Here is a 16,623-nt window from a genome sequence, read left to right on the forward strand (position 1 = left end):
ACCCAAATCTCTACACTTGCTGCCTCAGTATCCTTCTTAGCTGTGTTTTTTGGCTGTCTACCTCCTTAGTGTTGTGTTGCGAGCACAACAACCTTTTTTGTGATCATAGAACAACACCACGCACATGCATTGTATCACCACGTCAAACACACACATTTATAGCCTTACAACTCAAAAACACCCACACTAAGCATTGTGAGAACTAAAGACATTCAAAAGAGCTCCAAAAAGTAATGTGCGTTATATTTTCCTCCAGAATAGTATGTAAAACAAGTCATGCAACTTGTGGCCAATATATTTGAGTACGTCACACGCAAGTGAATATACCTGCGTTATCTGCGAATTTTCTTGTTCATACTGGCGAACAACTTCTTTGAGGGAGAACTTAGTATTTTAGCTGGGAGGAGGATGGCATGCACTGGACCATGCATGATTTCCGTAATATAAAAACATGAAATAGCGGATGTACGGATGACAACTCAGATGGAAAAGCAAGATTGTATTAAAATACATCATAAGACTCACTAATTTCGGTACTAAATTGAATTTAGAGCTTCTAACTGGACATTTGGTGAAAAGAAAATTCCCTTGTTTATTTATCTATCCAGGTCAATAAGAAGAAAAATGGCAAGGTTTCCTTTGATATACACAAGTTGTGATCAGCAAAATGAGAAATAAATGTAGACCCTATCCATCCATTTGGACCCATTGCATCAATCTTCAAGAACATATCGATTCCGTCTAGCACCAAACGCGATCCTCTGTAGGTCAATACAAAATCATGATATCATTATATAGAAATCAGGTGTCACTGTGTCAGAGACCCAAAGGAAAGAGGAGAACGAAATTAGAGGAGCAAAAGTGCTCCACTTAACTGAAAATATTTGGGAATAGGCTTTTAATCCTGTGAGGAAACGTATGTAAGTAGCCTTCGTTGATCCATTGGTCGGTATTGATCTTATATTTGGGACTAAATACTCTGCAACCTGTAAAAATAGAAGCATAGATGAAGCCACGGGAAATAAGACAAGTGTGGTACGAGTGAGGACGCGACAAATTTCATATTCATTTAAGCTGTTCCTGGTGAAACTTTTCACCTGCCTATGATCAAGCAAATATTTCATTTCGAGGCAACAAATAGAGAATCAACTACTACTTAAGATATTGGAATTCTCACCACATCTGCTGGCTCTGCCAAAACGTTAATGAAGAACTTGGCCTGCATTAAGCATAAAGTTGTTTTAAAATTTTCATTTTCAGAACCGGCAGACCCCAAATGAAAGAACATAAGGAATAGTTAATCAGCATTCTACCTGCTTCGTGTTGGCACCGGACATTAAAAGATCAGTTGTGACCATTCCAGGCTGCAAGTGAGTGGAATGTGGGTTCAGATAATGGAGACAAATGATAGAGAAAGAAAGAGATGTCAAGCAGTCACATTGACAGTCCAAACAAAAACATTATATAAAAACAGGCCTTAATTTGCCAAAAAAAAAACAAACAAAAATAGTATATATATATTCTAGAATATATAGCAGAATGACTGATATTCAAGCATGATAGCTTCTTGTTCTAGATCTCCATCAATCTAGGAATATTCCCTGCATTGCATTATTTTGTCTACTAACAGGAACTGATATCATTTGAGATTATTCAAAAATGAAGGAAAAAAGCCCCATTACAAAAGCAACAACGTATTTGATGTATTTGTGCTCTCAATGTAAATAATTTATGAATCTCAACTGAAGTTAACATAGGTCCTCAGTCCAACTACCTCATATAGGAAATATATACATTTTTGCAATATAACTTTTATCTACCACATTTAAGTTCTTAAACAAAATAAGAAATTAGGTCAGTGGATCTTGCAATCTATCCATTATGGAAAATCAGCCGCCGACAACAATCTTTCACGTTCTCAACACAAAAGCTTTAATTTGCACCACCATTGAGACAATCAAGAATCTACAATTTATCACCTTTCATTAACATGCAAACCATTCAAGGAAGTTATCAAGGTGGCAAGACAGTAAGGGGCTGTTTGGTAGAATAGCATGCATTACATAATTATTTTTAAAAATATTTGTTTACCAAGATATCCTCCACAAATAGGGTAGAAAAGATGTAAAAAAGGTTTTGGGAGGCAATCGAGATTTTAACCATGTTAATGCATGCATTAAATCACCTTTCATTACTAATACTGTGAATTTCTATGTATTTAGTAATACTCTTCACTAGTTATACATAGGTTGAAAAAATGTACCAAACAAGGTATTATTAATACACAAAGTTATGCATGCATTATTTCTTCAAATACACTCTACCCAATGGCCCCTAAATGCATAAATTTATTGCTTGAGCACCATCAATAAACAATTCAGCCATAATATCTCGAGACCCTTCTAAACTTTACACCTTTAATTAGTGCACATCTACTAAATTATTTTTGGTCTTAATTTCTCCCCTTGGCTATTCAGTAGCTCCTTTTGGCTAGTACAACAACATTGTTAGAATAAGAATAAATATATAAATCCTACTTAGAATCGGAATTAGAATAGGAATAGGAATCCTAATTTGAAAAGGAATTCAATGTAGTGTTTATAAATAGGGTCCCAATGTAATAATGTCGATACACAATTTAATAATATATTTCTCCTAAATTTCTCACACATGATATCAGAGCAATGGTGAGAAAATTAAATCAGCCGTCACTGTGCAATTTTCTGGTGACCTAAATTGCTGCTCGAGAAGATAAATTTTCTGGCAGTGTTTTTCAGCAATTTTCTTTTTCCAGTGGGGTCACCTCCTAATTCCAAGGCTGACCATATAATTTTTTCCTGATTCTGATCAGTTTTTGGTGATCAGATCTCTTTATCCGGCAGTCAGATCTATTTCCAAGATCGGTTTTTGGTGATCAGATCTCTTTTTCCAGCAGTCAGATCTATTTACAAAAGTTCCAGTTCCGGCAGTCAGCCATTCCAGCAATCAGATTCCGGCCCCAAACTTCTTCTTATTTTATTTTTTTGGTGAGAATATTCTAATTTCATCATATGTCGTTCGGGATTGATATTTTTGGCTCCAAGAATATTGGAAGTTCAAGTGCTATGATCACTACATAACCCATTAATGGGAAGCTCAAACTATTTAGCTTGGGCTTCTTCGGTTGAGTTGTGGTGCAAGGGCCAAGGCGTCAAAGATCACTTAACCAACACTGCTTGTGTTGTAGATGAAAATGCTAAGGCTAGTGAGGCAGATAATAAAGCCAAAGCACTATGGGAGATGGTTGATGCTCAATTATGTAGTCCCCTATCACGATCTATCGATTCAAAGTTAATCACCTTGTTTCGCCATCCCAAACATGTTATTTAGTTTGGGAAAAGGCTCGTGCTTTATGTACTGATGATATATCTCGATTCTATGATGTGATATCTAGAATGACCAATTTAAAGAAACACGAATCTGGTATGTCTACTTACTTAGGACAGGTACAAGCAGTTATAAAGGAATGTGAAACGTTAATGCCAGTCACTACAAATGTGAAAAAACAACAAGAGCACATACAAACGTTGTTTCTAGTTCTTACACTTGTTGGACTTCCTCCTGATCATGATTCAGTGCATGATCGAATTTTAGCTAGTCCTGCAATACCTATGAAGGATGAATTATTTTCTCGTCTAGCCGTACCTCCCAGCAACACAGTAGTTTCATCATCCACCATTGACTCCTCTATTTTGGCATCTCAAACCATAGACAAACGAATGTATCAGCCTATGGAGAATCGGCGAGGAGGTCGTTTTGGAAGATCTCGATTCAAGTGTAGTTATTGTCATAAGCTTGGACACACTCATGACATATGTCATATTTTGTATGGTCCACCACCCAAACATTAATGATCCTACTGCTATAAAGGAATATAATGAGTCCCTTCGAAATCGCGCAAGTAAGCAAACATCTCCACAAGTAGCATCTGTTGCTCAGCCTGATCGACCACCCAATAATGCTCATATTGCTCAGGCAGAATATGATGAGTTCCTTCAATATCGAGCAAGAGAGCAAACAACTCCACAAGTAGCCTGGTTACTTAGCCTAATGTTCATGTTGAGGGTAATTCTTATGCTTGTGTGTCACAGTCTAGTACTCTTGGATCATTTGTCATGGACTAAAGCACTTCTGATCATATTTCTGGTAACATATCACTTCTGATTGATTTGTTTATTCACAATCTCTTCCCGCTATTACTCTGGCCAATGGGATCCAAACAAAATCAAAAGGGGTTAGAAAAGCCAAACCACTCACTTTTGTCCCTCTAGACTCTATTATTTATGTTCCTGGTTCTCTTTTTAATCAAGCATCTGATAGTCGTTTGATGCGTGCCCTACATTGTCGCATAACCTTTTTTGATGACTCTTTTCTCATGCAGGACCGTAGTACGGGACAAATGATTGGCAGAGGACATGAATCACAAGGCCTTTACTATCTTACCTCTTCAAATTCCTTCACCTCATGCTCCGTTACAGATCCTCCAGCCCTAATTCACAAACGTTTGGGACATCCGAGTCTATCCAAGATACAGAAGATGGTGCCTAGTTTGTCTAGTTTATCCACATTAGATTGTGAGTCATATCAACTTGGGAAACACATTCGTGCTACATTTTCTTGTAGTACTGAGAGTCATTAAAAATCTATTTTTTCGTTAGTTCATTCTGACATTTGGGGTCCTAGTAGGGTCAGTTCACCCTTAAGTTTTCATTATTTTGTTAGTTTCATTGATGACTATTCAAGATGCACTTGGGCTTTCTTAATGAAAGATCATTCTGAGTTATTTTCTATATTCAAAAGTTTCTTTGTCGAAATACTAAATCAGTTTGGTGTTTCTATTCGAATAGTGATAATGCCTTAGAATACATATCCTCTCAGTTTCACGAATTTATGACTCACCAAGAAATTATTCACCAAACATCTTGTCCGTACACCCCTCAACAGAATGGTGTGGCAGAAAGGAAGAATAGACATCTCATTGAGATTGCTCACACTCTCCTCATTGAATCCCATGTTCTGCTGCGTTTTTGGGGTGATGCAATCCTTGCATCTTGTTATTTGATTAGAATGCCCTCATCTTCTATTCAGAATCAAGTTCCACATTCCATATTGTTTCCTCACTTACATCTATACTCTATCCCCCTCGTGTCTTTGGGAGCACATGCTTTGTTCATAACTTAGCCCTGAGTAAAGATAAATTAGCACCTCGTGTTCTCAAATGTGTCTTTCTTGGTTACTCTCGAGTTCAAAAAGGGTACCGTTGCTAATCACTTGATCTTCGTCGATACCTTATGTCCACCGATGTCACATTCTTTCAGTCTCAACCTTATTATACATTTTCTGATCATTTTGATGTCTTTGAGGTCTTACCCATACCTCAGGTCTTACCTGGACCAACTTTTGAGGAATCTACAGTTACTTCTTCATCTCCCGTGGTAGTGCCACAACTTCTGACTTATCATCATCGTCCACGCCCAACACTAGTCCTAGATGATTTATGTCATGCGCCGGACCCTGCTCCTACTGCAGACTTGCCTCCTTCTAGTCAACCGATTGCACTTCAAAAAGATATACGATCCACTAGAAATTCTAACCCCACATTCTACTTTCTTGAGTTATCATCGTCTCTCATCACCCTATTATACCTTTGTATCATCTTTGTCCTCTATTTCCATTCCTAAGACTACAGGTCAAGCACTTTCTCATTCTGGATGGAGGCAGACTATGATTGATGAGATGTCTACTTTACATTTGAGTTGTACTTGGAGCTTGTCTCCCTTCCTACAAGTAAATCTACTGTTGGTTGTCGTTGGGTTTATGTGGTCAAAATTGGTCCGGATGGTCAAGTCGATCGGCTTAAGGCTCACCTTGTTGCCAAAGGGTATACTCAAATATTTGGGCTAGACTATAGTGACATTTTCGCTCTTGTGGCCAAAATAGCATATGTTTATCTTTTTCTATCTATGGTTGTCGTTCGTCATTGGCATCTTCATCAGTTGGACATTAAGAATGTTTTTCTGCATGGTGATCTTGAGGAAGAAGTTTATATGGAGCAACCACCTGGTTTTGTTGCACAGCGAAAGTCTAGTAGCCTTGTATGCCGATTGCGTAAGTCACTCTATGGTCTGAAACACTCTCCTCGAGCCTAGTTTGGAAAGTTTAGCACAATAATTCGAGAGTTTGGGCGTGACTCGTAATGAAGCTGATCACTCTGTGTTTTACCGACAATTTAGACCAAATCGGTGTATTTATTTGGTTGTTTATGTTGATGATATTGTTATCACTGGAAACGATCAAGATGGTATCACTAATTTGAAGCAACATCTCTTTAAGCATTTTCAGACTAATGACCTTGGCACACTGAAGTATTTTCTAGGTGCCGAGGTTGCTCGGTCTAGATTAATTATTGTTATTTCTCAGCACAAGTATGCCTTAGACATTCTTGAGGAGACAAGAATGATGGGATGCAGACCCATTGACACTCCGATTCCAGGATAGGGGGAGCCACTCAGTAATCTTGAAATGTATAGACGGTTGGTTGGAAAGTTGAATTATCTTACAGTGACTAGACCTGACATCTCTTTTTCTGTGAGTGTTGTAAGTTAGTTTATGACTTCCCCTTTTGATAGTCATTGGGAAACAGTCATTCGTATTCTGCGATATATAAAGTCTGCTCCTGGTAAAAGACTACTCTTCGAGGATCAAGGCCATGAGCATATCACTGGATTTACATACGTTGATTGGCAGGATCACCCTCTAATAGATGTTCGAAATCGGGATATTGTGTTTTAGTATGGGGTAATTTGGTGTCCTGGAAGAGTAAGAAACAAAGTGTGGCTGCTCGATCTAGTGCAGAATTAAAATATCGAGCAATGGATGCAACAACTTGTGAGCTAGTTTGGATCAAACAGTTGCTGATAGCTAAAATTTGGTGAAATCGGTCCGATGGAACTTGTGTGTGATAATCAAGCGACCCTTCATATTGCATCAAATCCAGTGTTTAATGAAAGGACTACGCACATTGAGATTGACTGTCACTTTTTGTTAGAGAAAAGATACTCTCAGGAGATATTGTAACAAAATTTGTGAAGTCGAATGATCAACTTGCAGATATCTTCACCAAGTCCGTCACCGGTCCTCGTATTAATTAAATCTGTAACAACCTAAGTACATATGATTTGTATGCACCATCTTGAGGGGGAGTGTTAGAATAGGAATAAATATATAAATCCTACTTAGAATAGGAATAAGAATAGGAATAGGAATAGGAATCCGAATTGGAAAAGGAGCCATAGGAATAGGAATCCTAATTTGGAAAGGAGTCCAATATAGTGTTTATAAATAGGGTCTCAATGTAATAATGTAGATACACCATTTCAATAATATATTTCTCCTATATTTCTCACAAATATAACTAGTGAAATTCCATAAGTGGAGTCTGGGGAAGTAGAGTGTATGCAGACCTTATAAATACATCGCGAAGGTAGAGAAACCCAAAAGACCCTAGACTCAAGTGCAACAAATCCAAGTAAAAGAAAAAAAAAACATCGAAGAAAGCATAACAATTACTTAAGAAAGCAATGCAGAGCCTACAAGAAAGGAACAATAACAAAATAATGGGATAATGAAACAAAATAAATAACATATGATGAAAGATATCAAAAGCAAAAAAGTACAAGAATACGACTAGTACTTCGATAGACACCAACAATCGTAAACCTTCTAAAAGCAAGTCGACACTCCACTACCTACTAAATTTCTACCCAAACAAGCAACCTCCACACCTAAAGTCATGTCCATGATAATATGAAGTTGTGTCATGTCTTGTATAATCACGTCTCCCCAATACTGTTTCTTCCTACCACTTCTCCTCGAACCCCCTAGACTCAACCTCTCGCACCTCCACACAACGACCTCTGAACATTTCCTCTTCACATGCCCAAACTATCTCAGTCTCGCTTCCCTCATTTTGTGCGCCATGGACATCACTCCGACCTTGTCCTCGATATCTTCATTTCTAATTTTGTTGCTCCTAGTATGCCCACATTTCCATCTTGAAATGCTCATTTCCACAACTTTCATCTTCTAAATATGAGAATTCTTGATTGGCCAACACTCCACCCCATGCAACAAAGACGATCTAACCACCACTGCATAGAACTTACCTTTAAGTTTAGGTGGTACCTTTTTATCACAAGACTCCGGAAGCAAGCTCTTTTTGGCTAGTAAGGTTGATAAAAGGTATTGATAAATTAGCTTCCAAGTGAAGTATTTTTCAAATGTTATTTTGTTTTGGGGAAAACGATTCATAAGCCTTCAACAGGATAAGAAACTTGAGAAGATCGACGAAGTTGAGAGCGTGATCCAGAATTTTAGGAAGCGACTGGAATTCCTGTCTTTAGAAGTAAATCCCACTAAACTAGACTTGTACGCTTGACATGAAAAGTAGAGGCAAGAGGAGTCAAAGGCCGAGCCTCAACCAACAAAGGGGGACAGCCATGCCAATCCAAGCACAATAAAAGTGTGCCCACTCTACCTTTCTTTCTTATCATAATCATATATAATGGTTCGTTTGTTCCAAGTGTGTATTTCTTTTTTAATATACCACATATTTTACCCCAACTTTGCATTTTTTTATTTCTTCTTAAAATGAGATGACTATTTATTCAATTGTATGCCTTCTCTTTTTCTAGCAAAATTTGTAAAACAAGATTACTAGAGCTCCATTACTTTTATACTAATAAACTTTTTTAGTAAATATAATGAATTTTTAACAGTGCATTTCTTTTTATATCATATTTAGATGCAATGACAAGTTGTTCAACCGTGTATTTCTTCTTTTGGGGCCAAATAAGTAAAAATAAAAACTAGATAAAACTTTTGTGTGGCCAAATAAAAAAATTTAGCCTAAATAATGGAGTTCCAAATATGTTTTTACAAGTTGGCCTGAAAATATGACCCTAAAAAGTCAATGAATTTAAAAAGGTTAAGAAATATATTTTATTTATTACAAATGCTACATGGACAAAACTAATTCATGTGGCAGAGAGTGCATCACACCTTCTTGTCTGAGGTTGTTCAGGGGGTGGAATCTACCAAATGGTCAAATATAAGAAGTTATAATTACGAACAAAAGTTGCTTTAAGTGTGCACTTGAATAACAATATCAAGTTCAAGGAGGTCCCAAAAGTAGTATGCTAACAATTTAGGGTGGACTATATAATAATCTCATGGACAGAATGCAGGTTTATTTTATCCAACATTTGGTTGGAGGTATTAGGCAGTCGTGGGATTATTTATCCCACCATTTATACCTTAGTGATAGATAAGTTATTTGTTATCCCATATATATAGTGGAATAACTTATCCCAGAATTAATAATCCCGGGATAACTTGTTCCCAACCGGACAATCCCCAAGTGAAATTGCACAATTGGCCCAAGGACAAACAAGATTCAGGCTTCAAGAAAGGTGGGGGTGAGGTACTTTCCTCGGCATACGGAAAGAAAATCCAGGATGACGGCTTTCAAAAGACGAGTAAGGGACGGGGAGAGGGTGACTGAAAAGGAGGCTCGACCTCTTTTTTTTTCTCCTTTCAAACAAAGAAAAGTGGTTGAAGTTTTTCTATTTGGAATCGTGTTAGGCCTAATTCTTGGATTCTTTCTCTCGTCTTACTACTGTTTATCTTAAAATATCTAAGGATGAGGTTCGTTTTATCCTTCCTTTGAGATGAATCTTCAAAAGTCTTTTTGGTCTGAAGCAGTGTTAACCTAGGTTTACCTGATTAATAGGGATGCTTTCCGTGGTAGTGAAAGGGACCTGTACAAGTGTGTTCATAAATCATGAACTAGTCATGATTATTATATTTAAAAGTAGATTCATAACATGTAAGATGGAATATTTTTTTGGATTTTCTATCTCAAATGTGACAACCTAAGGGATGATTTATCTTCATCATTATTAGGAATTTAAAATGCATACCAGAATCAAATCACACAAAAAGAATGTGTTCAATATTCAGCAAAAGAAATGTAAATTACACCCATTTCAGAATAACAGGGTAACAAAGTAATCATAACTAATTCAAATAAAAAAGACAAGCAATCGTCTCAATAATCCCAGACACTATAAGATCACAAGATAAATTAAAAAGGGCATACCGACAGATTATGCACTAAAACATTTTTAACATCCTGCATTTCCAATTCTGCCTGCAGAGAAAGCAAGAAAATCTATGCTGTAATGATTCATCAAGAAATTAAGACACATTTTAGGAGAATGAAGGCTATCTCAGCATGCAACTCTTCCAATTGCAGATTTAACGCTTCGTGAAATGTGGACAAAATTCTTATATAACAAAGTTGTATCTTATGATTTCTAGATTAATGGAATCCCACTTCTCTATAGAAGTGCAGCTGTAAAGGAAAATAATATTAAGATGTTATATGTATCTGTTCTAGTCCGTGATTTTTGTTGTCCTTAACTAGTCATGAGTTATCGATATCCTTCCAATCATTCAACATTAGGGCGCCATGTCCAAGCATGTAATGAAAACTTTCAGATTACAGGAAAACTTGATCATCCTGGGACTTCAGAATTAGCAAAATCAATGTCTCTTAATATCAAACAAACGTTGAATGATTCCAGTGTACGACAACCAACAACATAACCCAGGGTAATCCCACAAGTGGGGTTTACGGAGGGTAGGAAGTACGCAGACCTTACCCCTACCTTTGTGGGGTAGAGAAGTTGTTTCTGATAGCCCTCGGCACAACAATGCATGGTGTTCAACAACCAACAGGGGGAAAAGTTGGACGGAGTTCGTTGAATTGTGTGCCTCGTGTAAATGATTCAGCATAGAGTTCGACAAACACCAGGGGAGAAGGGGGAGGGAGTATGTTTTAATTGTTAGACCATCTCCAACCCACCTCTATTTTACTCTCTATTCTCTATTTTTAGAGAGTAAAATAGAGAATGAGTTCTCCAACCCCTCTTTAATTCACTCTCTATCATATTATCCATTTATAGAGAGGTGAATAGTAGTTCTCCAAATTTATTCACACTTTCTATTTCACTTTTTCATTATTATTATTATTATTTTGTAATTAACATATTATTTTTTATATCAGGTCATTAATTAAATATCTAATATTCGTAATTCTTTTTAAATTTAATATAATATTTTAAAAAATCTATTATTTAATGTATACTACTTTCATCCCAAATTAATAATACTTCAATTTGTTTTTAATTTTCATCACTTTAATATAATTTGATTCTATTATTAATTTTCACTATAAAGAATGCACAAAATTAAAATGATAAAATGAAAATTTTAATTTAAAATTACAATACATAACATAATAATTTAAATACAAGATAACGAAACAATACATAACATAATAATTTTATCACAACAATAATTTAGTAATTGAGTAGGTCGTTTCAAGATTTAACAAGAAATTATGGACAAAAGTGCTCATTTTGAACTCGTAATGCATTAATAGATTATTTATGGGAGAAACGTAATAATCTTGAAAGTTGAGTATTTATGTAATGTTGCTCATAATTGTATTTCATTAATGATTTCACTTTTATTTGAATTGTCCATTAATTTGTATATTATATAATATTTGCTTGCAATTTATGTTATTTAGAAGTTTAGATTAAATTATAATTTTATATTAAATAAAGAATTTGAAAAAATAAAATTTTATATCACATGAAAATTATATAAAGTGATTATTTGGAAAAAAGAAAGGAAGGACTTATATTATGAAATAAGAAAATAAGAATGAAATAGAAATAATAATATAATATGGAGGAGAGAGAAGAAGATTCTTTTTAGATAGTATAATAGAGAATTGGATTGGAGTTGGTTGTCTGAAAAAAATAGAGAACTCTATATTTGGAGTGTAAAATAGAGAATAGGGTTGGAGATGCGAGAGGAGAAATTTCTTTATTTTAGTTCTGTAACACGTCTTCTTATGAACGGGCCAAATTTTATTTTATTTTTTGCCCAAGCACATGGATATATTTTGCTGGTAGGTAATGGTGAGACTCGAATTCATGATGTCTGTCTATTCTAAAACAAAATTGAATTGTGTGAGCTCCTAATAAAAGCACAAACCATTAGAGAGGAAACATTTTTATTTATATATTTTAGGTCTGCAACCAGAGTACATGCCTGCAATGATTTTGTTAAGTGCACCACACTGCGCTTAGTTGCTCCGTATGCTGCAAACCTGAAGATCGAAAAGGAAACAAGACACATCACTGAGAAAGACTGCGAGAGGGGCAGCAAGTGAGACTAGGTGGCATTAACCTCACTAGTGACCTCCTGTATGAACTTGATAGAAATGCACTCACCAAAATTTAAAGATCTACAAGAGATTTCAAACTCAGAAGGATCAAATCTGAAACAAACAGAAGGGGCACATTTGAAAAGGAAAAACGGAAAACTGGAGCAACCAAAACAGAGAACAAATGAAGAAACGATCAGGAGCATGTCGATAATAGTTTAATACTCTAGCATGACACACTACCAATTTAGTTTCAAAGTGTGTTCCTTGATATGTTAACGACACAACATCATGTAATAAACAAAGAAGCAGGATAGACTCGGATTCTCTAGATGACATCACCTTGCTGTTAGATACTGCTGTAATATACTGGTAAACATTATAGCCACCAGTAATCATTTGCAGTCACAACGTTTTACAATTGGTCAGAGGATGTTTGTGTAGCAGTACGAGGATGATCATGGAATTGGAGCAGCTAAGATACTTTGAGCAGCAGGATACAAAAGTCTAAGTTTGCTCGAGCAAACAACCAAATGTGTGCAACTAGAAAAGAATATTAAATTGCATAGATGATTATCGTTTTATCTTTCTTGTCTTATAGCCAAAGATGGAACTGAAACAAACTTGAAGTTCGTCTCCCATGAATTTAACAGTTTAACTTAGTGATGCTAGGGTGAGGGAGCTGAAAACATGAAACATACGCTTTTATTTTTTTTCCCAATTTCCATTGCACTCTCACCCAATTTCTGAAGTGAAACAAAAATATAACTTATGATTCCAATTTCTTCTGCAGTCCCTTTCTAGAAACTCCGTTAGTAGTCTTGCCTTTCTCTGTTTCTCTCTTCCCTACAGATCATGAAAATAAAACTGCTAAAAAATTCTAATGAGATGCACAGAAGCAGGTCAAATTCCTAGCAAATCATAACACTATGGGCGTCAGAGGAGACGGGACTGTAAGGGGGATAGGGACGAGGCAGGTTGGACGGTTGGTCCTTCCCGTCCAGTTTGTTTTTTTTTTTAAGAAAAGGTAACCGTTGGGAGTCATTGCCCAACAGCTACATTGACCCAAAAACCACTATTTCAGCCCTCCCCTCTCCCAAAAAAACCCCTCCCCCTTCCCCAAACTTTTATTTAAACTCCCATGTTTATTAAATTACATCTTGACCCTATTTCTAAACTATAAATACCCCTCCATTCTTCTTCATTTTCCGACAATTCTCTCATTCTTTCTCTCCAAATTTCCTAATTATTTAAGTGCTGTCAAGTTCTTTTTGTGAATTGTTTAATTATTTGGAGCAACTTTCAAGCTTCAACATTTAGTTACGACTTATGGTTCAATTTTACCAACCACATCTAATGGTTCTGAGAAATACTCTTCTTATACAGATTTTCCAGAACTTTCTTATCAACTGATTTATAACCTGCATTATGGTTGAACTTAATGAGTTTAAGGTCCAGTTATTAACTGACAAACTTGATGTTTCCACCAAGAGGTTGGTAAAGTTAACAAAGAACTCCTGCAGTTCGAGAGGAAATTCTTTTTATTTTTTGATAAGGAAATTGCCAGTGCTACAGCGGACTGTTTTAAGTTCGAGAGGAAATTCTTAGTTGATGATGAACCACTGTCAACAGGAAGCAATTTGCGCATCACCTGAGATATCCATGTGACATTTCAAGATAATAGAGTAAAATGAGATACTTTTCTTGATAAGTTATTCACTTCTCAAATATCCCTCATGAAAATGTTCTTGCACTTGGCCCCACCTCTTCTAATACAATATGCAGAAGTTGAGTGCCACTGATAAAGGACTAAAGATACCTGGGGGTTGGTCTTCCATCTGAGCCAGCCCCATCAATATTAAAAATATGACCTCCTCGAGGCTGATTCTGCATCAAGTTTATAGCCTACAATAATAAATGTTAGCAAACAGAGGCAACCAACAAAGAGGAATGAACAACCTAGCAATGCTTTTACCTCACGACAACATATCATCAAACCAAGAGTATTTGTAGTGACAACTTGACTGCACACAAATCGAATTCATGAAAAACATCAATAAACAAAGACAGGACCCAAGTCAAATGCAAAAGAGCTCACATTAAATCTTCATCAGAAGCTTCTGCCAGGGGTTTGAAGCTATACGCATTCGATCCTGCATTATTGATCTGCTTCATTCTCAAGAATTTGTGAGAAACCAACAAAAATTAGAATATCAACATTTCAACATTATAGTTTCTCAATGACTGAAACAAAAATACAAGAATTACCACCTTGCGGTGGAGTGATAAAACAACACTTATATCACAACTTTAAAATACATGCACAAAGTTTTCCCATCTCATTTTTGCCAGATAATTGATGTGTTAGACTATCCAGATGGAAATCATTTGAACTATCAACATGCTAATATTTGGAGTTAATAGCTTAAATGGTCACCTAACTTACGGAAATAACTTACCAAATTCACTTTCCCTTTTTTTTCACATTCAGAAAAAAACAAACACCCATTTGGCATGCCATGTCATAATATAACCCCATTTTTAAAAAAAAAGCCGTAAACAGCCTCTCTACCTCCAACCTCCGGGAGGTAGTGTAAGGTCTGCGTACATTCTACCCTCCCCAGACCTCACTTGTGAAATTTCACTGGGTATGTTGTTGTTATTTTAAAAATAAAGTCTATTTAACACATGTACCTTATACACATTTAACCCACCCGATAAGAAAATGAGTCTACTTAAATGACATGAGAATGATCTAAACCCAGAACATCACTCAACACCCACAAACTTGGGCTCAAGTAACTTCACCTAAATACACAAAGTAACTACTACAGATTCAACACAAAGTATAATATGTCAAAATTAAATATTATGGACCTTTATAATTATAGGCACTAATTGATAAGTAGTAATTAAAATGGTAGCAAACATGTTACAATAAGTTACATATTACACTGATAACATAATGTTAAAAATTCAGAATGTTGTGTGTATATAACTTCAATGCAGAAAATATAAGACAACATACTCCCTTGCTTCTACTTAACCATTCTCTTTTGTTCCAAACCCTCATCTCCATTCCTTTAGCCTTCAGTCTATTCTCCTAAATCTTCCCTACTCTTCAAAAAACAACACAAAATTGGACATGTATGATAGAGAAATGCAGGATTTCATGAACATGGAATCCTTCTCCTAAATTTTCTTCATTCGTCCAGCACCAATAAAAGACAAAGCCATTAGGATTTTTGGCAAAGAACTAGATGGTGCTCATGACTCCACCACTACAAAGGGACCTGTTATAAAGAAAATTTAACAGGGCTGTCAAATTCTCTTTGCATGTGTACAGTAATGTGGAATGATTTAGTTGAGTGAAATTTACTTGAACTCAAGTTTATGGGTGTTGATTGATGTTCTGGGTTTAGAAGATCAATTTCGTGTCATTTAAGCAGACCCATTTGTTAGGGTCAGGTTTTAATGATGATTTAATGTATGCAGGAATATTATGGCAAGTCTAAGCTATTAATTACTCAAGATTTCCAAGGCATTAATCAAAGGCAGATCTTGGATGACTTCCAAGGAAAGAACCAAGACTCGCGGAGAACACATGGAAGCAGTATCAAGTACTAATCAAGACCCAGTGAAATTATAGAAGCAGTACCAAAAGGGATATTTGGAAGATTAGTAAAAATACTACAACAGCAGCCTCTTGGAATGAGTTGTCCCTTATTCTTGGAAAGGAAATCAATTTCCCTTTCCAAGGATCAAATCCTTAGGGTTGCCCTCTCTGCTAAGGAACCAACAGTCCTCATCAAAGTCTTCTATATAATCAATAATTGAAGAACATTGTGAAAAAGATCGATCAACTCAGAAGGTCTTTCCTATGGAATGGAAATAAAGAGCACAAAAGTTACCATCTAGTTAAGTGGGATACTCTTACTCTTAGCAGAAAGCAAGGGGGGCTGGGAATAAAAAAGCTCAATCTTCAGAACAACTATCTCCTTCAAAAATGGTTGTGGAGATTCTGCATTGAAGATCAGTCACTCTGGAAAAGAGTCATCACAATGAAGTATGGACTACAAAGCCATTGGATTACTGAGGAGGCTCTTGGAACTTTTGGATGCAGTGTGTGGAAGACTATTAGAAGATTATGGCCCCAATTCAAAGGCAACATCTCACTAAAGGTAGGAAATGGTAGGAAAATTGATTTTTGGAATGAACATTGGATTGGGGATGAAAGCCTGCAATCACTCTTCCCAGACCTGTTTCTGCTCACCACTCAAAAC

The 16,623-nt window shown here is 36.2% G+C and overlaps 1 protein-coding gene across 1 annotated transcript in view; it reads right to left on the reverse strand.

Moving 5' to 3' along the window:
* Positions 1–567: 567 nt before the first annotated feature.
* Positions 568–16,623, reverse strand: part of LOC125842313 (chlorophyll(ide) b reductase NOL, chloroplastic) — a 29,987-nt gene continuing 13,931 nt past the window's right edge. Inside the window, exons 5-13 of the mRNA XM_049521597.1 lie at positions 14,439–14,506; positions 14,316–14,364; positions 14,160–14,245; positions 12,222–12,283; positions 10,199–10,245; positions 1,314–1,364; positions 1,178–1,219; positions 876–986; positions 568–761 (exon numbers count right to left, since the gene is read on the reverse strand). Coding sequence (XP_049377554.1) covers positions 10,244–10,245; positions 12,222–12,283; positions 14,160–14,245; positions 14,316–14,364; positions 14,439–14,506 — 267 coding nt within the window. The 3' untranslated portion in view covers positions 568–761; positions 876–986; positions 1,178–1,219; positions 1,314–1,364; positions 10,199–10,243. The remainder of the gene's footprint in view (positions 762–875; positions 987–1,177; positions 1,220–1,313; positions 1,365–10,198; positions 10,246–12,221; positions 12,284–14,159; positions 14,246–14,315; positions 14,365–14,438; positions 14,507–16,623) is intronic.

Source organism: Solanum stenotomum, chromosome 10 (assembly GCF_019186545.1).
Source record: "Solanum stenotomum isolate F172 chromosome 10, ASM1918654v1, whole genome shotgun sequence".
NCBI classification, from domain to species: domain Eukaryota; kingdom Viridiplantae; phylum Streptophyta; class Magnoliopsida; order Solanales; family Solanaceae; genus Solanum; species Solanum stenotomum.